Here is a 21,627-nt window from a genome sequence, read left to right on the forward strand (position 1 = left end):
CTCCTCCTCCTCCTCCTGCGGCCGTCCGGTCTTTTTCCCTTTGTCCTCCTCTTCTCCTCTTGCCCCCTCCGTCCTCTATATCACTCTCCCTCCCGACTCTCCCCATTCCCATGCTCTCATCTCTCGACTCCGAACTCAACGCCCATTCCAATCCTCCCACTATGTTTTCCACCGGCCCAATCTTCCCACCTACCCCCTGCCCCGCACCCCTCTCCCTGTCAACTGTCAACAGCACCTTTTCCTCCACTCATTACTTCCAATTCCTTCTCTCCGAAAGATTTTTCATCCACATCCTCTCAACCCCTTCTTCTTCTCACCCATTTCCCGTATCCCTTAGTCCCCCGTGCGTCTCATACTTCGTCTCGCCTTCCCTGCTTGAAACCGAATCTTACTCAATGGAGGTATCTCTGATAGACGATTACCATCGGTTTTTGCTACTCTGTTGACACATGTAAATATACAGCGTGATATTTTTAAGTTTGCAAATCGATGTCCTCCTTTCGCGATCACGTCTTATATCTCGGTTGGTTGAAATAATTGCTTCATTAAAGTGTAGCGATCGAAAATGGAGTGATTTGTGCCATGTGGTTAATATTTAACTATCGGGTTGGGTAGAGAAGAAGTTGTGGATAGAATCGAAACAGTGCAGTATCGAAATTTGCCTTCTCTGAATGCATCCCTTTCAACAGACAGTATACTAAAATAGAAGTGTTTTCTGCATGGCACCGTTACGTCACTACTCGGTTTGAGTTTCGAATAGGCATATTTGTTTTAGAGATGGAAAGATGATAATAACCGAAATAGGATTAAAATGAAATAATTGCTTTAAAAAAACTACACAGAATTGAAAATAGGGCAGAGAGAAATTTAGTCATTTCGTTGTATTCAGGATGTTTCTATGGCGTCCAACTAAATAGTCCGTGTGATGAGACCGAAGAATTAATGAGATTCGTGGTGAAACGGAATCAACCAAACAAATTTTCTCGAAAACACTACTGAGGAGCGGCTATTAGGGGAACTTATAAAAAAAACCTCCACCTTAATGGCTTTCATAAGATAATCTCTGCTGCCCAGCGCTCGCGGACAAAGCACCTCATTTGATTCAATAAAATGGGATACTGGGCATGCGGGCAGATTTCCATGTAACGTCGCAGATGTAGAAAGGAGGATAAATAGCCTCGCTATTTCCATAGCCCAATGCATCATAGCGCTTCTCACCATCAGCGCATACTTGACCGCAAAAGGATTTGGTGGGCGAGGCGCATCTCTAGGCGGCGACTTAGGTCCCAGGCCATTTTCTGCTTCATCTTCCACTCACACTGGGGCCTCCGACGTACCCGCCTCCCCCCTTGCCCCCCTCCCATCCTCCCCCTCCGCCACTCTCTCTCTCTCCCCGTCCGAGCACGGGTGGTCCGAGGCTTTTTCTTCCCTCCGTACGTCATCCTCGTGCTTCCTCCTCCTTCCTTTCTTACCTCCATTCTGACTTCGCCCCCCATTGGGAGTTTAAGCTATATATTTTCTCCTCTCTCAGCTTCCTAGGGAGACAGCTCCGGACAAGAAAGAAATGAAGGGACTCGGGCTGTGAGGTGCCCAGGAATTTCATCCCTCCGCGCATTTCCGCAGGAATAAAAATTAACTCCCGGGCAATATGAGGCGTTATGAGGAGATATAAATGCTATTAGGAGGGAGAACTAACAGATGGGCTGATAGGAAAGAATGTTCCTGGAAAAACTCTACGTGAAATTAAGCTATGTGGACTGGCTTGCCTTCACCCGTCCGCAATCGTTCCATGCATATTCCTTCCTTTCTCGGAGACCACAAAATTAAATTTAATTGACCAGGTTCAAAGGATTTGAGATGATGAAAACATTTAGTAAATGACCCTTGAAGATGTTTGGCTATGTACGAGGTTTATGATAAACGGAACTGTGCCATTTAAATTTATGATAAATTGATAAACCTCAAAATATAATTTTCTTTTTTCTATTTTTATTAATGCTGAATGGGCCTGAATTATCTCGCACTCGGGCAGTGTACTTGAGTGATTTGTGTCTAATTTATGTGAAAGAACTCAATGAGGTGATGGGGTCAGGAGCTCAATTCATCAAAAACCCTTTAATTTGATCATTCTATACGTTTAAAATTATCATTCTAACTATCTTGGGCCATATAATGTTTAAGGAAATATACGCTAAAGTTTATAGGGTAATAGTAAAAGCTTTTTTCTAAGAAAAATGTTCATGCTGAGGTGAGGATAGACTCTAATTCCATTTCTTACATTTTCGAGAAAAATAGCGGATAATGAATATTAGCAAAATTAACTTTCTACTGTCTTTATGATGAGGTTCTTTCAGACAAATTTTGCTGTTAACTTAATTGCAATTGTATCCGATTATTAGTCAGTAAAATATTGAAATGGAAAGAGGATCGGCGTGAAATGAGTATTAGAACTCCTTACTCTCAGGAGGAAATAATTTGGAGCGATGCGTCGAAATTATTTTTACAATCAATGTAAATAAGTGGAAACCAATTTTGCAACGTATTCAAGCAAAATTTAATTGTTTAACCCTTAAATCACTGAATAGGTGTATTTCAAATTAAATGTACATCTGCAGGAATGTGGATTTTCAAAAGAGGTCTGTTTTAAACGACAAGAAAACTATTGCTCTCATGCTCAGTTAAATTTTTGTTGCAGATAACGCTTCAGAAATTTATTATTATGACTGGAATCGTACATGCATGTCTGATAACAACCCCCGCAACACGCCGTTGTTGTGGCTTGAGGGGCATGATGTATATGTATGTGATTCAATCATTGAGTATTAGTTTCTCCGCCACCAGGAATTATAAACCATAGTGGGGATGTGAGGGGGGTTGCCATGACGCTACCTATCGAAAGCCTCCTGATGGTTCGAAATTTGACGATTTCAACTCCTACCGCGTGGAGGAATTCCAGAGCGCATTCCCATTGACATGGACCCTCTTCGGTCACGCTCTGTCAAAACGTTTAACCGGGACCACAAAGGGGGACATGCGACGGGCGAGAAAACTCACTCCCCTTCTTTCCCCTCTCCCTCCTCCCTGGGGGATCTACCTTCCGACTGCTCTCTTCGCGACCAGGGGTTGACACTGTTAAACGGGATAGGTAGTTTTTTCGCAATAGTCGCAATGGGAGGAAGAAATATGCTCCTACGGCCTACCTACCCCACTCAAGGGGCGAAAAAAAGGAGGAATTGAAAAAGTCACGGGACATAACGAGTGGTCCTTTTAAGGATTTCTGAAATTCGTGTTCCTTTGCAATTGTAGTAGAGGGAGCTGGAAGCGGAAAGAAAAGGAGATAAAGACGGAAGAAGATGGGAAGGAGTTTCGAACATTAGTGAGATACAACTGCGACAAAGGACGTAAGGACGTGCCCATGGGTCTTAGGCCCGCGGAGCTTGTGTTCGCTACCGTGTCCGGTACCTGGCCCTTTCTTACTCGGGGACAGGTGACGGGAGGTGGCCGGAGGGTGGTCCCTCTTCTCCCAGTGGGATACCTGGCCAAAAGAGCTTGATGGACATCCACTGTTTATTACTGGTTCCTCCATGTCTCCCTGGACAACCGTGATTCCTCTCCTAATTCCCCGGTTGGCCGTCCTTGGAAGCAAGTCTGTTTTTCGACAACGGAGCTTGAGATATGTGCCTCATTATAATGGACTAAGACGCGTCCTCATTCACTAGCTGGAAATGACTTGGGATCAGGGGAAATTGCAGATATTCATTGAACGGTGATTTAACTGAAATGAAGAAATATAATTTAAATTAAATGTCAACTTTATTTTAATGATTTGACAAAGCGACCTCCTTGTAGCAGTCTCCTGCAGTCTGAATTTCAAATACTCTTACACTGCCATAAATAAGGTTTTATCAGATTTGGCGGTATGATTGTCAATTTTTAGTAGATTTTTTAGCGATGAGAAATGCCAACAGCTCAACCACACCCATACATTCATGGCTTGGGGGTATTATGTATATTTAAATCAACTGTGTTAATTCAACAGAGGAAAGTAGTAATAACAAATTTTTCATTGATTGAGTATCAGACAACGAATATATTTGGATATTTATGTATCTTTGCGAATCACTAATGTTTACATCGTTTTTTAAATAATTTTGCTACCGGTATAATCCTACTTACTCATGTATTGTTGTATTGGTTTTGCAATCATGAAATATTAATTTAAATTTTTTGAAGAATGAACAAAATATGCAATCGATGGAGAATAAAATTATCTGCAACCAATACCGAAGAATACCTATAAAACTATATAAAATTTTATAATTTCTAAAAAAATGACAATTATGTCTAAAATGTCTGATGCGACATGGACGAAAGGTCATCATCCTTTTTAGACATTTTTAACTCCTCAAATTTAGTCCTTTTAAACACCACGAGCGCGGGTGTATATTTAGAGGACAAATTTAGCTTTCTCAAGGACCGAGGGTCATCGCCCCGAGGACACAGCATTACCATCCTTCAAATTTACGCATACGTCGCTGAACTTAATCCTTTCCACCTTTCCCAAAGGTGGCTTCTTAAAACGTTAAAAAGATACACCAAATATTTTGAGATTTACATGCAAGTCAACGATCGGGAATTCATCGACCCCCAGCGGGAAAACGGTGGAGCAACGTCAAATGTGTCGTGTTAAATCCCACATTTGCGAGGAAAGCACATCCCTCGAGCCTTTGTTTATAAACTCTACCGAGAATTGCGATGAGTTAGCAGTAACAGGAGTGTATAGAAATTGGGTGTCACGGCGGTCAAACCATATCGGCTCCGTTCCCACAAAACACATCAGAAATACACCCGGGCAACCCTTCCCGAAGTTACTTACCCCAAACGGATTATACTTCATTATCCCTCCACCGTGATCCTCCCTCTGTCCTCTCACCCTGTCCGGAGGAGAAACATCTTGAAGTGCATATGCCTCCGGAGGTGTCACGAGGGAGGAATTTTCATTTCGAGAGGAGAGAGATGCTCCGGCCACCTCCACCGGGATGAGTGAGGGGTGTGTGAAGGGGCCGTCGAGAGCGAAGCCGAGGCTCCCTCGAGGGTCTAACTTTCATCCCCGTCCTCCCTTCTTCCTTGTCACCTCCTCCTCCCCCCCCTGTCGCTCATTTGCCTCATTAGTCACGCCTCGTGCCTCTTCGCCGCCCTTACCCCTCGCCTAGTCCCGCTAACACCCCTCCTTAACAGCTCTACCCTCTCCCCACCTCCATTATCCTACCTATTCCCATCCTTTCACCTCCCCCCCCGCTCTTCCCATCCCGACTCATTTTCGGACTGGACCGGGACAAAGCTTAGGGTGGGCAACTTCGGGGGATGGAAGGTGAAAGAAATTACAGAGAAAGGTTCCACGGGGGCGTGGTCCGAAGCCGGGGCTACCGAGGAGTCTCTAGCCCATGTGGCAGGGGTGTTTATAGGGGTGCTCCAATCGAGGCTGACGACTAGTGTTTTTGTAAGTTTTCATCGCGGAGGAAGACTAAGCGCAATTTGATGTTCAGAAAATTCTTGCGGGCGGTAGCGGAACTCAATTCCGATGGGTACTCAACAGAAAAATTTCCTGATTCAATTTGCATTTCATTAATTAAATTTTTCAGTCAAAATATTGATTTATTTGATGCAATTTGGTCTGTAATGGAACACGAAGACCTTTCTTTAGGGTGCAATTGATTTGACTAAGAAACATTCCACGTAGGTAGTTAAAATAATTAGTATTATTCGTATATAAACAGCAAGAATAATTGCTTTTTCTTGAAATATTTCACCTGGTTGCTTATGACCATAATCAGACTCTATGCATTAGCATGAATTCTCCGTTTCAATATTTTAGTATTCCTCATTGTCGAATCAAAGTTGGAACACGGAGATGAACTCGCCCCCGAGACATACATTATTATATTTTCTACGATCACGGAACGGGTGCCATAAAACCTCCTTGTTGGTGGTGGAAACGTGAGGAGCATGCTGACCATCATTTCAATACTCCATATGGACTTCCAACTAATCTTTAAATATGCAAAATTGTGTCATCCTGTGCAAATAGTCCGTTAAACAAGTATACCCCTGCCTGAGGGTAGAAAAAGGAACTTTGCACTTCCACATAAAGTTTTAATATTTCAAACGACTATGGTTTTGATACTGCACACCATCAACAGGTGATGTCATTGTATCAATTTATTTCATATCTAATACATTATGGTATATTAAAATACGCCCAATATATTTAACACTGCAGTGATGACATTGGTCTCTAATCATTCCAGTCGGTTATGAAATCTGTATACACGGTATTTGCATTGCAAGTTTTCTTTGTTTATAAGCCTAATCAGAAACTATGCAGAGCTGTCTAAGACTTTTAATTATAGAAAGACTAGATATCTTGTGCTATATTCATCTATAACACAGGGTATCCTTCGTTAATAAATAAGAGGGCTTAAAGAATTATACTTCGAACCCTGTATTATTTTCTATCTAGGTATAAGTTTTCCACACCCTGCTCGCTGCAGTGGCCAAAAAGAATAATGCCTGCTGTTACATCTGTTTTTCTCCCATGATTAATGAAAACGGTCGAGAAAGCATGCAGGGACACCCGGGGATCATAAATGCGCAACAGGAAAAACCGAGACTAATTTTTAGTATCTTTTTCCTCGGAATCACTAGTGTCTTCTCACCTGCCGCTGAATGGGTCAAAAGGCAGACAAACAGGGGCCTCGTTCATTGAGGGCTCCTGGTGCTTTTGTCCCCCGGGAGAACAGGATATAGTATAACCCTGGCGAAATGCACCGTTCACCTTCACACCGTTTCAACCCTGTGCTCGGTCTTCCCGCCCCAAAGTTTACCCGGGGTGTACAAACGGATGGGTACCGAGGAGTGAGGGTGCATGCGTGTGGTGCGAAGGGCGAGTTGGGCGAGATTAGGAGAAGCGGTCAACGCGTGTGGGGTGTAAAAGGCGATGGTAGCGTATGTCTTTGAGCGACCATTGTTGGGTGTAACTTTTAAGGGCTGAGCAAGGTGTGGGGGGAGGGCCAGTAGGAGGTGAGAAGTCGGAAACGCGCAAAATCAATTTGGTCAGCGTATACATGAGGGGGGTGAAGGAATGTGGTAGAAGAAAGTGCGCACGACAGGAAACGAGGGACAGGAGGGTAGAGGAGAGAGAAGATGGAGAATTGAGGTGAACAGCGTGGCGAGTGAAAATTTATGCACGGAGTTTGTGCGAAATGAACGGGAAATGATCACGTCTCACTTGCAGAGGTATGCTATTAGACTCAGAAGCCGGTGGAGGATTTGAGAAGAACCTGGAGACAGATTGATTTTCTTTTCATCTACATCTACATAATACCCCGCAATCCGCCCCAAGGGCGTGTGGCGGGGGGTGTTAGGTCACCACACGTAAAAAGGAACAATACCACATGCAAAATCAACTCATCCATGCAAACCTAAACCCACTGTGGAGTATACATTCAAGCAAAAATCTTTTCAGCTTACACGCATGCAAATGCATACTATATACTATTAACTAACAAACAATTGCACCTTTAGATGGAGTAAAACATGTATCCAATAACGATGCAAGCTAGAATTTGAAAAGTAAGGAGGGAAAATTCCACTACCACATGGACATGAAACATACAACGGTCTCCTCCCGCTAGGACACAGGTAGGGAATGTGACCCAACTCTGCAGGTGGCAGGAAACTCTTCTCTCGGACATTAATCATACGTACCCCTTATAGAGTTGCACATACTATAGAAACAAGATTTAAAAAAGTAGTTTGATTCATTTGTTTTACGTCAATAATTTTGGAAATGTGTCCTAACCAAATGAATTACAAAAATCAATTGTTTTACATTTACTTTCCTAAATATTATATAACGTAGAGAACATAAAATAATATATCTGCTGTCTCTGTCTCACTGTCTAACTGGATCCTGTTTTTAATAAAAAGACATCGCTTTTCGGAATAAATAAATAGGTTTAAAGAGTGCACCAGCTCAAATTACGAAATGCTCTCATAAAAAATGCACAGACATAAGTTTAATGCAAAACGAAAAATATGGGAAATATTGTAATAATTAAATATTATGCACGCATAAAGAATAAGACATTTCGATTTTACGTGGAACGAATTTCACGACCATTTTTATTCATTGACATTTAATGAGAATTTTTTTAAGTAAGGTAAAATGCTTTCTATCGAAACATTAAGTTGGCTATTATGCACCATATCCTCTCAAAAATATTTTCATTCCTTTTTGATTCATTCTAAAAATTATATTGCCATTTATCCATCATATTCTTACAGTGGTTAACCTATCTGACTCTAAGGCGTTTTGTGAGTGTTTAGAACTTAGTTTTTGGTGGTGTTCTTATATAATCTTAATGGATGTCACGAGCAACGTAATCGCACGACTTACTAGGGTGAATATAGCTTGTCACACATAAGCCAGATTAAATGTGAAAGCCCATTTGTAAAGCCTAAAGCTGACAGAAAAACCGTCAGATATATATGCTGAAAGAAATCAACTGCCTTGAATCATTTCACTTTCCATATACGAGTTGTTACTCCGTGGTTACCAAATAATGAAATAATCTTGTGAAGATGAAACACGAGACTGCTGATCCATAGCTTCAGTCAACTTTTAAAAATTACTTTGCTGGCCTTCGCAAAAATATTTCCATTTCCCAGATACTATTCTTTCTTTGGCAAAGGCAGGACGTGTATTCCGTCAATTTATTGCCCTCAAAAATGTGTTGTAGCCCTTTAAATACTTCATACATAGGAGGTGACACGTACAAATCCGCATTTCATTTGAGTTTTATTTGAATACAGAAAGAAACCACATAGCCCCCTGGCACAATGGTCGTAATCCCGAGCAAATGGGGCCATGTATCAAACATCTTTCTCTGAAGGCATCCCATAAACCTGGACGGCCTTTAATGCTAATCTACCATAAAAAATATAGGGGATTCAAAAGGTGGTGAGATGAAGATGTGGTTTACCGGACATGAGGCAGTTTATCTCTTACTCTCTCCCTTCCTCATTCTCTCCTTCGCCTTTCTCCTTCTTCCCCAAGAGTACGCCTTCTCTCTCCCCCTCCTCCCTTACGCGTATATAAATATTCCTGCCCGCCGTCTGACCCTTTACAGGGTTTTATGGCCAACTGAAGTCGAAAAGTCCGACCATTGTCCGCTGCCTTTGTGGGGTCCCTTGTCACCTCACACCACCCGTCCACCCCTCCCTCCCCCACTCTGCCTTCCTCCCATTCGCCACCGCGTCTCGCCCGCACAGCGGTCACCCCGCCTCCTACTCCCGCCGATGATGACGGCGTCGGCCCCCTCGCTTGAGCTGGGCCACCGCGTGGTCGTTTTCCGGGAGACTGGACCGATGGCGAGGAGGAGGGTGAGGGAGGACGTGGTGCGCGGGCGCCTGGAGTCTTGGAATGAGAATAGAAGGAAAGAGGGGATCAGGATGGTGCGGTTGCTAATGTACTGGCTTCCATCCTCGAGTGCTCGGGTTTGAGTACTGGAGTAGGCAGGATTTCCCAGTGGTGTCCTGTCTGATTAGTGCTTGGGGTATTTGATGAAGAGCCCTTTAGGTGAGAACGCCTTCCGTCGGATAGGACGTAGAACTGTGGACCCCATTGACGTCTATCGTTTAGAATGGGTTAATGTCGATGCCAGGTTTCTCTCCACCCTTCCACTGTTCCCTGAACAACTTACCTCATTTAATTATTCGCCTCTCCGTATTGGCGCAAATGACCTTAGCTCTCGGTCGCCTCCCCTAATAGCTGATAACAAACGGGATGAGGGAGAGGAAGTGTGAAAGGATGGACAGGAGGGAGAAAAGTTGGTGTTAGGAGATCTTTCTAGGTCAGTGATTGAGATGGATGCGCCACGATGCATTATAGAGGTATTCGATTGGAAAATGCTACAAAGAGTTTTCCCTTTCTCGTTATTTCAGCAATGGAAGTTCGATTTCCTGGATTCGGCAAACACTCGCGGAAAATAAATTCCGCGTGCAAAGCAAAAAAATGGCGCGGGAGGTAGGTGGTAGGGGCACTGATTTAAATTGAGTGGTTTGACAAAGAATCTTCATGTAGCAATTTGTTAGGAATACGAGAATGAGGTGCACTTGATCCTCACTTTTGCAGCAGAGATATTCTAGGTTCGATCTCACGCTCACTTTGGTGAACTCAAAATCGTATTGAAATAGTACCATTGGCTACCAGAATAATATAGGTGTTATGTATGTTTAGTTTAAGATGCAATGGCAGTAATTAAGAAATCTTTATGGGAGATCTCACCCGGTAAAGATGACGAAATTTTACTAATAAATCGTGACACTTAAAAAAGGGCTTATATTGCTATGAATCACAAGTTGTTTTTCTGTTTTAATATAATTTATCGGGGATACGTGTACATATATTTCTACACAGTGAAAAAAACTGATAACTGTTGAAAATGAGAAACTTGACCATTGTTTATGCTTTCTCATTCAAGTAATACTCGCTACTTGGAAAAAAACTTTACCAAAACGCAATATTCTTAATACCATAATAATATGTATATATTATACGCATAACGAAGAGAGTTTTGCGGAGAAAATCTTTTAAGGTTTGAAAATTTACTGGATAATATCCTAAACAAAAAGGATCGGTTTATTCTGCATTACATTATAATTACTGCTAATCTACTGGTTAAGTTCCAAAGAAACTGCGGGAGATGCCGCAACAGTAACTTTTAACGGAGTCATCCGCTAATGTGCATTTCAATGCAACAATTTCAGAGCGTAAAAATCATTCGGATTCGAACCCAGATCCCTCAATATCCGGTCGAGTGCTTTAGCCACTTAAGCTACCGAGGCGTCCTCTTAAACTCTGAATTTTTGGGCTTTTAAAGGAACTAGATGTTGTGACGAAATGCCGTACATACAATGTCACAGGCATTCGTATTCGTGCGCAAGGCGCCACAGTCCACGAGGTTAAAGCCAACTTTAAACACTTATGGTGTTTATACTTTGACAAATTCCAAAGAAACTGTGGGAGATGCCGCAACAGTAACTTTTAACGGTTAAGGTAGGTTTTGGATTGACACAATGTACAACAACGCATTTAATTGCCTGTATTAACTATCAACCTCAAATCGGACACTGTAGTAATGCCGTATTTTTTCCGCATACTTCTTTCTTCCCTTCATTCCATCTAACATGCCTGAACTATTCCTGCCCCTGGCAGGAAAGAAGGGGATAGGCATTACGACATAATTGGTGATATTTCAAAGTCATAAATACGTTATATGGTTATGTTGCAAGTTTCATGAACGGTGAAAGCAAGTTCAGGGTTGACGTGGTTCTTTGGTATTAATTAGAAATTATAGAACTAAAGCAAATTTTTAAGCTACGAACCAGGGTTTCAGTTTTCCAGCTGGTCACGTATCACAATCCAAGACATTTTTCAAAATCCACAGTTACAAAACCACCTTTTCTATAGAATTTCTCTTTTCAAGAGTTCAAAGTTTTATCGCATCATATTAGACCATCTATTCAATAATTTGCCACTAGGTTTTGCGGTCGATGCAGTGCGCGAACAGTTCAGAAATTAACCCAATACCTATATACGAGTCTAATTGAGAGAATTTGGCACGAGTTCTTACTATAGCCACCGTTTTTTATACACCTATCGGGGATTGTGAAGTGCTCGTAACAGGAATGGAGGATGACTTTAAGTATAGTCTATGGCAGGTCACCGATTATTCTGATTAAATTCGGTGGTTAGAGCCTCATGTTAAATGCTCCTTTGCGGCCCACCTCTCGCCGATTCACGGTTCTAGACTAAACCTTTAAAAAAGTAGAATGAGAAAGAGCGAGCCATATTTGCGAAGTGGGGAGTGTAGCGAGGGTAAGATGGGTGTGTGTGTGGAGGGGGGGGAGGTTGAGAGACAATGGTTTGAGGAAACGACATGTCTTATCTAACACGTCGTGGAATTCGGAGTTAACAGGAGAGTAGTTGCCTGCACGATCGCGAGTGAGAGAGAGAGAGAACGTGGCAAGACCAGGGCGTGGACCGCCGGGAGTGACATCATTTGTTGTTCTAGAGGCGCATCCAGCTCATTTCCCCCTTTCGCCTCGTTGTCATTGCGTCCGTGTTGCCTCAGGGAGGAGTGCGAGCTGTTAACATGGGATCGCCTCACCCTCCAATCCCCCTCCTTCCCTCACCAAAACCTTCCTCGCCCGTATCTCAGCGCCCCCACCCACAGCTCCGCAACTCCATTCCTTTCCACACCCGCGGCTTTTCAAAATATTTTCCACAATCATTCGCTGCTCTCCTTGGAGCGACAAGCTCTCCCTCATCCTCTTTACATTAAGTCCTCGTTACATATCAGTTACTAGAAATTCAGCTAGGCAAGGTTTTTAAGATACCTGTATGTCGTTACATCACCCCGGGCCACAAACCCTAGAGGTGGCTTGCCGGGTAACATGCAGATGCTGTATAGACGCAGGGGTTTCCAGTGCATATTTACAGAGGAAGTGGTGAATGGATAGTCATTCCTATTTACATGATAATTAAAATATAAAATAAAAGTATTTTTGAGAATCTTTAAAATATTTTAAAGTGTAACAAGTCTAAAACAAATAGGTTGTCGTACTTACAATAGAACAGTTATTTCTGTGGGAGCGGATGCCTGGGATTCCTATCGTCAAAGATTCAATAAAGACCGAAAGTGTGAGGTTTCAACTTGAATCCTGGTGTTATTGTTGGTAATATATAGTATGCTCCAAACATTATGGTTAGCTTTGACGTATAACCTGGGTGATACTAATTTTCGATAAAAAAAATGGAGCATTATCTTCATGCCATCACGGTGACGAAATTAGTGCGAAATTCTAATATTTCAAACTCATATTACTTCAAGAGCGTCGTTGATCATAAAATGTTATAGCTATTTTCTAGACCGAAGCGCGGTCAAAATCATGTCTTGATCATGTTTATATAGTTCTTATTTTTTTAGAATAAGGAATCAGGAATGATTAATAGGGATTCTTCCTTTTAGGGTAGAAATTTCATTTCCGTCAATAGGGAAGAGCATATTCAACCACGCGACGCTTTCGTCAGTGGGGAGAAGGGGGCGTATTCTGAGCCGGGTTTGGATAGACACCGGACAGGAATCCCCATTCAGTGAACCGGTGGAAAAAAGAATGAAGAAAAGGCCACTCACTCCTCTAGCCTCCTCACATACCAAATATCCTCCAGGGAATCTCGTGCTCCCTCCTTGGCACATCCTCCGTCTTCACTCTCACGCCCCTTGAACATATTGGGCGGACGTTCGCGGATGGGGAGGGTTAGGTGGGATGGGCGGTCAAATTATTCCGAATAATAAAATAAAATACCCCGACTTAAATGATCGCTCCCGCATTGTACATCATTCTTCAAACGTCCGGGGTGGTTCAACTCATTTTTCTTTCGCCGGATAGGTCCCGAAACCACCCACCCCTTGCCTCCCCCACCGCTTCCAGACCTCCCCCCCCACCCAGTACAGTCTCCCTCCGCCATCTCCAGACCGGAGGCTGGCTGCTTGCTCCTGCCATTGCCCGCCGCCGTCTCGCAGTGCGTGCAGCACGGCGGGAGAATCGCGGCGATTTGTTAGCCGCCGTCTCGCCCGTGCACCCGGCCCCGGCGATCCATAGAGAGGTCTCGCGCGGTCGGAGGTGGGGAGTCGCCCCCAGGGCCCCGCTCCCCCCATCCACTCCGTCCCCCCGCGGGGAATTGCGGGGATCGGGTTAATCGCCGGCCACAATCTGTTGATACGACGGGGGAGGGATTAAAAAAAGAAGAACAAATGGATGCGCTAGGAAGGATGGGGATCCGGAAATTCTACAACGATTTTTATGCCGCCTCAAAATTTATTGTTGAGGTCACGGAAACAGTTTTTATTTGATGAAGAACCTTAGGTTAACTAGGCCGTCCGGGTTAGACTTGAAGTAATGCTCTCACCTCCCCGTGGGTTCAAAGTCCCTGGCTCAACCCATGGTAAACCAAGGCGAGTGCTAATTGTCGTCATTTGAAAGGAAAGGAATTTCGTAACTAAATGATGCAAGATATTATTGCAAGTTTCCTAACTACGAACTGGTGATTTGCAACGCAGAAAGTTTGACTAAGTACTCGTAGATGGAATAGATTATACGGAGTGACTGATATTTGCCTCAGGGTTACGAAGGTTTATTGTTAGTAACTATAACTGATTAACGAACGCCATTATTCAATTCTGTTATCACCTGGCGGATAATTCTCAAGCGATGCAGCTTATTATGAAGCTCAAAAGTAGATGTAGATGTAGAATACGAATGCGAACTTAACGGATTAAAACTTTCCCATTTAATCAACAACTTCCTCTCCTGTTCTCTCCACAACCAATCACCCTTCACGTACGTTCCTCTGATTACCCTTACCCCTCCACCCTATTATGCCATCTCCTCCTTATCCTCCCGTCGTTTACTCCTTGTACTCTAATGAAGGTGACTGGAACTCAAGAAATATTAGTCTTATGTATGTTTTAATGACATATTTTTGTTATTTTTTCGCTACAGCCTTTCATTTACCTTTGCATTAGACTATACATATAAGTATAAACAGTTTATCTTCGAAATTCAATGTGTTCGAAAAATGCAAGACACAAAGATGACCAAGCATCTGTAATCTAATACGAATATACGATCTGAATCAACACACGACACATAATACCGATTGTAGAAGATTCTCGGCACACCAGCAGTTTGCAATGAGTTTGTGGACTTCTGTCTCAATGATCAGTCGTCAAAAGGGGAAATAGTTAATCTACGGAGCACCTTGGGCTGCCATGCGGGAAAATTTCTTCCACTCCAGTTGCATCGCTCCTTTGCGGCCGGGAATAAGAAGTTCCCCCTCCAGGACTACCGAAAAATCCCCGCCCCTTCAGATGGACACTCGATGGCCGGTCGTGCGTATCGTTTGACCCGGAACAGGCACTCGAGAGAGTGAGCGGCTAGGCGATTACGGTTTTTTTTAAGGAGGTGGAGTGATGTGAGAAGGGGGTTGTGGGAGCAGGAAGGGGTTGGGGCACATATGAGAAAGTCTGAGAGGTATGGTGAAGAGGGGAGTGGGGAGGAGGGTAGATAGAGATTAAAAAAAAGGACTCGGCGGACACAAGAGGTTTGTTTGATTATTATATATACCCCGAGCACTCCTTAGCCCGAGACATTCGAGGTAAAGCTTTGTGCTTTCTTCAAGATCACGGAGCGGAGATAAGATTTCGGGAGGGGAACGTTTATGTTGAAAGGAAGATCAAGCGATTGCGTGGAGTGGCCATGTTTAGGGAAAAGGGGTAGGGGGAGGGGTGAGGGGCCAAATACGTCCAGACGAAAGGGAGCGGGCCGTTGTGCAGTCAACGTTTCTCACTTTTTACTACGCATGATGACTGTATGCTCATGCATCGGTTTAAGGTGAGCACGATAGCATGGCCGTTTACCTTAGTCAATCTCTTTACCAGATAACAATAATTCCCTCTAGTGATAAGTGCTATACTCAAAAATTTATCTTGCACTTCCGAGAGAAGAATTAGTTGAAATCATCTTTAATCCTTCTTCATGCTGGAACAGGGTAAATTGTCTTCTCTATGAACTTAACCAATTGGTATTCTGGGAAAGATTAAATTGTTTGACCTTGATTTTTCCCATCGTGATGTACTTATTACTTGAAGTACAAAAAATATATTCTTTGATTGCTTAGTATTTAGTCAAGTATATTATCAATTATACTTGGCACGATTCACAACCTAATTGTTCATGCGAGAGAGGGTTGCAGTTCCTAAAAAAAGTCAAATGAAACTATAAAAGACGTGAATAAACGGATAGTTTTTCTTTCAGTGCACTTGCAACTGTGATCGAAGTACGAGTTTCACAGTACGAGTCTCGTAGTTTCACAGATTTGGGCAGTGTAAGTTGCTAGTGCAAGTCAATCTTGATTCGCAAAATTGGACAAATGTTTTCCAGCAGAATCTATATAATCGGATCAATAAACATCTATCTCTCATCTCGAATGGCCGGGACTCGTTGAAGGAGAATTTGCGGCGAAATCCTGGACACATCGTTTGCAATGGAAATAAAAATAATTTTTCTCATCGGTATCCATATGTCTAACGATGCCCTTCACGAATTGCACCTGAGCCTCCTTCAATGGAAATGAAGAAAAGCGACGTTATTGTCATGACGATGGCTGTAATTTTCGCCAAAAAAAACTTGAGCGAATGCGTCGATTGTTACGGCAATGGGATTAAAACAAAAGCAAATTTTACTGGTATCAACAGAAAGACAACCTGCAAACTTCCCTCTTTCCCCATATCACCACGAAGGGAGTCCGTTCAGGGTATTCCTCTCGTTTTTTTCCGGCCTTTAAAATGACTCCGGGGACCATTAATCTGGTATGAATATTCAACGGCCACCGAAAGGACTGAATAGGATATAAAGATTGAAATATGAATTTCCTCCACCGGTTGACCGTCATCCTTTTTTTCTATATTTTCTGTCCATGATGTCCAGCCCCTCACCCCTCCTCCCTCTCGTCCTTCTCCCAGACCCCAATTTCTTCCTTTTTTCGCCCTCCGTTCCTCGACCTTTCCCCAATCCCCACACCCCCATTCAATCTTAACTCAGAGAGACCCTCCCCGCCCGCATGGCGAATCCAGTTTCCTTCCACCCTCGACCGCGGTGTTCTCGACGCCGCCACCCACTTTCCCCGCCCTCTCCCGCCGCGAAGACATGATAACGTAATTACGCCAGCCCCGAAACTCCGCGGGGCGCCCCCTGTGTGATCCCAGGGGCCCTACCACGGCGATATTCGGATCGCCTCCACGCCGCCGGCGGCAGGGCGGGTGGGCGGGAGTACTCGCTACCCCCACCCCTTTACCTCCAGTCCCCACTCCCCCACCGCCCGCAGAAACCCTTTCCACCCCTTCTTCATATGAATGCTGCTGCTCCCCTACCACTAGTATCTCCCTCCTCCGTTCTCATCCACGTACAAGACCTCCGCGCCCATTAATTGCTCCCGGGGATGAAGATTGGAATGGCTCCGCAATTTTCTCGTTCATGGCGACAATTATGTCGCGAGTGTGCGCCCGGCTTCCCAAGTTTTGTTCTTTATTCCACTGCTGAGAGGACTTTTTCGTAAACAACCAAGGACTATTATCTTTTTGTAAAGATTTGACTACGTGAGGTGAATGCACAAAACAAATTGACCGTAGACATTACTTCGACCGTAATTTCCAATATTCAAAGCCGTGCATGCGTATTAAGTTCTGTCGATTATCATTAGAAATTAGAAAAAATGCTATGTATTTTATATTAAGCTTGTCATGTGGTAAATATGATACAAAGTTCAAAGCTGGATTTAAACTGACAACTTGAGCCAAGTGATCCCACTATCTATAGCTTGCCTATACGCGGGCTATCTGTAATCTAATTACCAAATTAACCACAGCTATTAACCCGGAGGTCGGTTTGATAGTTGAGGGTAGAGCTCACTTAGTATTACGCCCGTCTTGTGGAATTTACACATTAGCAAGGTAGGTGACAAGCTACGTTCGCTGTGACGACAATGTTTTCCCAGGATGATCTTGTACCCGAAAATCACACAACTTGAGTGAAGAGACGTCCCAGGGAATTACATTCGATGTTCCCGATCATTAATACAGCGCTCAAACCAATGAACTACTGCGTCCCATTGTGATATAATGTAAGGAATAAATCTTCCTGATAATTATTACGCTTAACCATAACCTTATGTCATTACATAAATTTATGGGAGTAGCCAGTTGGGGATTTCGTGAAGCATTTAGTCTTAATAAATGATATTGTTTCCAATTATATTTAAAAGTTTTAATTTGGTTTGAATAAGGGAACAAATCATTATCTAGCAATTACATCAATACTACGACAAATACAAAAATTCAATTGATATGAAATATATTTTTTCTTGTACAGTCTATTATTAGTATCGTGGTATGGTGTTAAATAATGTGTCTCGCGCAAACCTACTTTTGTTGCCTTCATTTCTTTTGCATAAAAAAATAGCGTGAGCCACTTAATGCGTAAAGCTGTCATATTTCAAGAAACTGCGGGAGGTACAGTATCTTTTGACGGAGTTATTCTGTGAATGCGTATTTCAATGCACCAATCATTCGGTCAAGGCGAATAATTTTTGCGTACATTCTTATATTTGTATGGTCAACATTGAAATTTATATGTGACTATATGGTTAATTTTTGCCTTGGTGATTTAAAAAGATATTTAAAAAAATAATTTTACTCCGTAGCTTTCAGTTGAACAAACCGTCCATTTTCCTGGATTGCGTTAATATAAAACTGCGATGAGAGAATTATTTTAAATCAACTATGTATACCATAAATCTCTATAATTCATTAAAACGCCCAACCAAGTATGACACCACATAAGGGGAAAGACCTCTTCTTGGTGAAAATATTTACCATATTATATACCATACATATAATATAAGCCACTGGATTTCCTCTCAACCGTCGGAGAACAGGGAACCGCATTCCACCACTAAGCTTTTCACGTCCACTCGCAATTATCGTAGTCCCGTCGATTTCGAATAAGAATCAGCATGGGCGTATACTATTCCGAAAACAATACACTTCGCAAATACGCCGAGCGGCAGCGAGACGCAATGACCACGGGAAGGATTTTCTTTCCCGACGTACACTCCCGAGTCGCCGGTCCAAGTTCGTTTGAAGCGGGTGAATTCGATGAGGCTATTCCTCGCCAGAACCCTCGCTCGCCCCGCCCACCGATCACTCGATTCAAAAGGCGTGCACGGGTGGATTGTGGGGAGTGGAGGGTGTGGAAAGGGAGAACGTAAGTAGAATAAGAATCCGTCTCGGGGAGACGCGCGAGCGAAAGAGGGCGTGGCCGCCGGAGCACTGCGTACTTTTCCTTCAACTACTCCCAAGAAACCTCTTGGAAATTCCACCCCCCCCCCCGCCGCTCCCCTTCGCTCCCTTGTGTGTCCGGGATATTGCCCTGCAAAAAAATGAAACGGAACGCCGTATTCGGTTACCGCCAATAAAGGAAGGAGAAGAGGCCTATCCACCGTGGATCGCCAAAGGGGTCGTCGCGATGTGGCGTGGGAGTGTGGGTGGGTGGATGAGGAGGAGTAGGGAAGGGGGTGGAAGTGAGGATAATGAGGTGGTGGAGATGACTCATTCTTTTCTCTCCATCTTCATTTCCTGCCGGCAGCGCCCGATCTCCTTTCACCCCCTCCCACACAAAACCAACCCTTTCTCCCTCGAAAAATCTTTTCCCTCCATCGTCCCCACCTCGTATCCTGGCGCGTTCCTCCCCACCTGGGGACAGTTTCTGAGAGCCGGCGGGCCACGGCAGGAGATTGCTTCCCAACCGAACCCATGCGGGCGGCCTTCCCTGCATCTATCTCTCCCTCTCTCTCGTTCTAAACCCCGCATTTTTCGGCGTGTGGGATCTCCCAATGGGATCGTGTGATCAATGTGAATGGTGAGGAGATGGGCGAAGGGGCAGTAGGAGGGAGAACGTGGGTGTGGGAAGGGATGTTTCGGAATGGATTTCAAATTACTATGATGAAGGTTGAGTGTGTGTGTGTTTTTGTTCCTTGGTTGAATGGGGCCGCTCGATCGGTTCCCATTCATTGCCGGGAACGCCAGGACACGCCCCTTCCCGAAGTCCGCCCCGCGGTGAACGCGCCAGGGCACCAATGTGGGGATGGCCACAAAAGAGGTTTACCCGGGGACATCTGCAAGACCGGAAGTCGAGCATAGAGAGTCTCGTGTAGGTAAATAAAGGATCCCCTACAAACGTATTCCGATAACTGGAATCCTCCACTAGTACGCTCTCGGTTCAAGAGAATTCCATTGAATGTCTTTCCCTCATCACAATGCCTTGTTTTCATCACAACGAGACAGTTTATGAACATGATAATGAAAATTAAATTTGGCTGATTACTCTCAGTAAAATTGGCCTATCCTTGGTCTTGTCGATGAAATATATATACACACACACACACACACACACACACACACACACACACACACATATATATATATATATATATATATATATATATATATATATATATATATATTTATGCTTTCGTAGACGTAACATGGAAGTGCCGAATAGTATAATACACAGTAACACACAATATAGAAACACAAAAAAAAGAACACTCACACGTTATTTCTTCATATTTCGACGGAAACAATCCGTCTTCATCTGAAGATATGGAAGTAATGACTGATTTTGGAAGCAATTTTACTTGCAGTTAGGCATTTACTGAATCAAACAACTATATAATTAATGAGTATTCGTATTGATGTTGGAATGGTTTTGGATTAACATCTCCGTAAAACTCTATAAATAACATTTAGAGTGTGCAGCACGGATAATTTCACACCAGGCATACATAATCAATATTAAATGTTATTTTCGTGATTGATTGAACGGAGTTCAATATACCTTATTACATTATACATAGTTAAAACTATTAAAATATCTTTACAGATAGTATTGTGTGGCCTAGAGTTTCGAGATTAGTCTGTGTATGTGAATAGACCTAACATTATCGAATGTAGACACCCGTAAGTGAAGGTGTCCCTTTTTATGGCCATTGTCACCAATTTCTCTCCAGATTTCTCTAGGATTAACACTACTTTTCTTCTTTTCTCTTCCTCTGACTCCGCAGGTTGCCGGGAGACAGCATTTATCTACGCCATCACGAGCGCTGGTGTGACGCACGCCGTGTCCCGGGCGTGCAGCGAGGGCTCCATCGAGTCGTGCACATGCGATTACGGGCACCGGGGCGGGAGCGGCCCCAACACGGCTGCCCGCGTGAGCCAGGAGGTGCTCTACTACGGGACCCGAGGTGGGGGCAAGGGGGACACCCCGTCGACGGCCGCCGCTCTCACTCAGGGCCAGGGGGGGCAGCCACCGGGCCTCGGAGGAGTGCGGAGGGACTGGGAGTGGGGCGGGTGCTCCGACAATCTCGCGTTCGGCTACGAATTCTCGAGGGAGTTCGTGGACGCAGGGGAGAAGGGGAGGCACCTTCGCGAGAAGATGAACCTCCACAACAACGAAGCCGGGAGAGCGGTGAGTGACCCAAATCGCCCATACTGGTCACCTATTAAACTAGATGTCACGACTATATCCTTTAAAATATATAGCTGAAAATAGAGCAGCTGTTGAACATGTCATAGTATCTAATATGATAAATAACTAATTAAATAATACCGGCTTTCACGATTGTATGTCATTTAAAATTCTTTCCTTTGTTGTGATAAGGTTATCATTTTAGTTCCAAGTAAATATCACCTTACACTAACACTAATTTTTTCCTTCACACTGAACTATCTTCATGAATTAATAGATTTCCTTGTAATTTGCCATCTTAATATAAGCTATATTGGGGGCCACAATACTTGACCACAGATAAAATATAAAGAAACGCGTCATTGGCAATTGCTTGTTTAAACGTTAAAATTCATATTATGAATGCTGAATTTTGCT

At 43.5% G+C, this 21,627-nt stretch overlaps 1 protein-coding gene across 1 annotated transcript in view; it reads left to right on the top strand.

The window, feature by feature from the left end:
* Nucleotides 1-21,627, top strand: part of wg (Wnt family member 1 wingless) — a 95,108-nt gene that overhangs the window by 68,638 nt on the left and 4,843 nt on the right. The window contains exon 3 of the mRNA XM_071592521.1: nucleotides 20,807-21,210. Within this exon, the coding sequence (XP_071448622.1) occupies nucleotides 20,807-21,210 (404 nt within the window). The remainder of the gene's footprint in view (nucleotides 1-20,806; nucleotides 21,211-21,627) is intronic.

Source organism: Hetaerina americana, unplaced genomic scaffold (genome assembly GCF_022747635.1).
Source record: "Hetaerina americana unplaced genomic scaffold, ioHetAmer1.1.p SCAF_5, whole genome shotgun sequence".
NCBI classification, from domain to species: domain Eukaryota; kingdom Metazoa; phylum Arthropoda; class Insecta; order Odonata; family Calopterygidae; genus Hetaerina; species Hetaerina americana.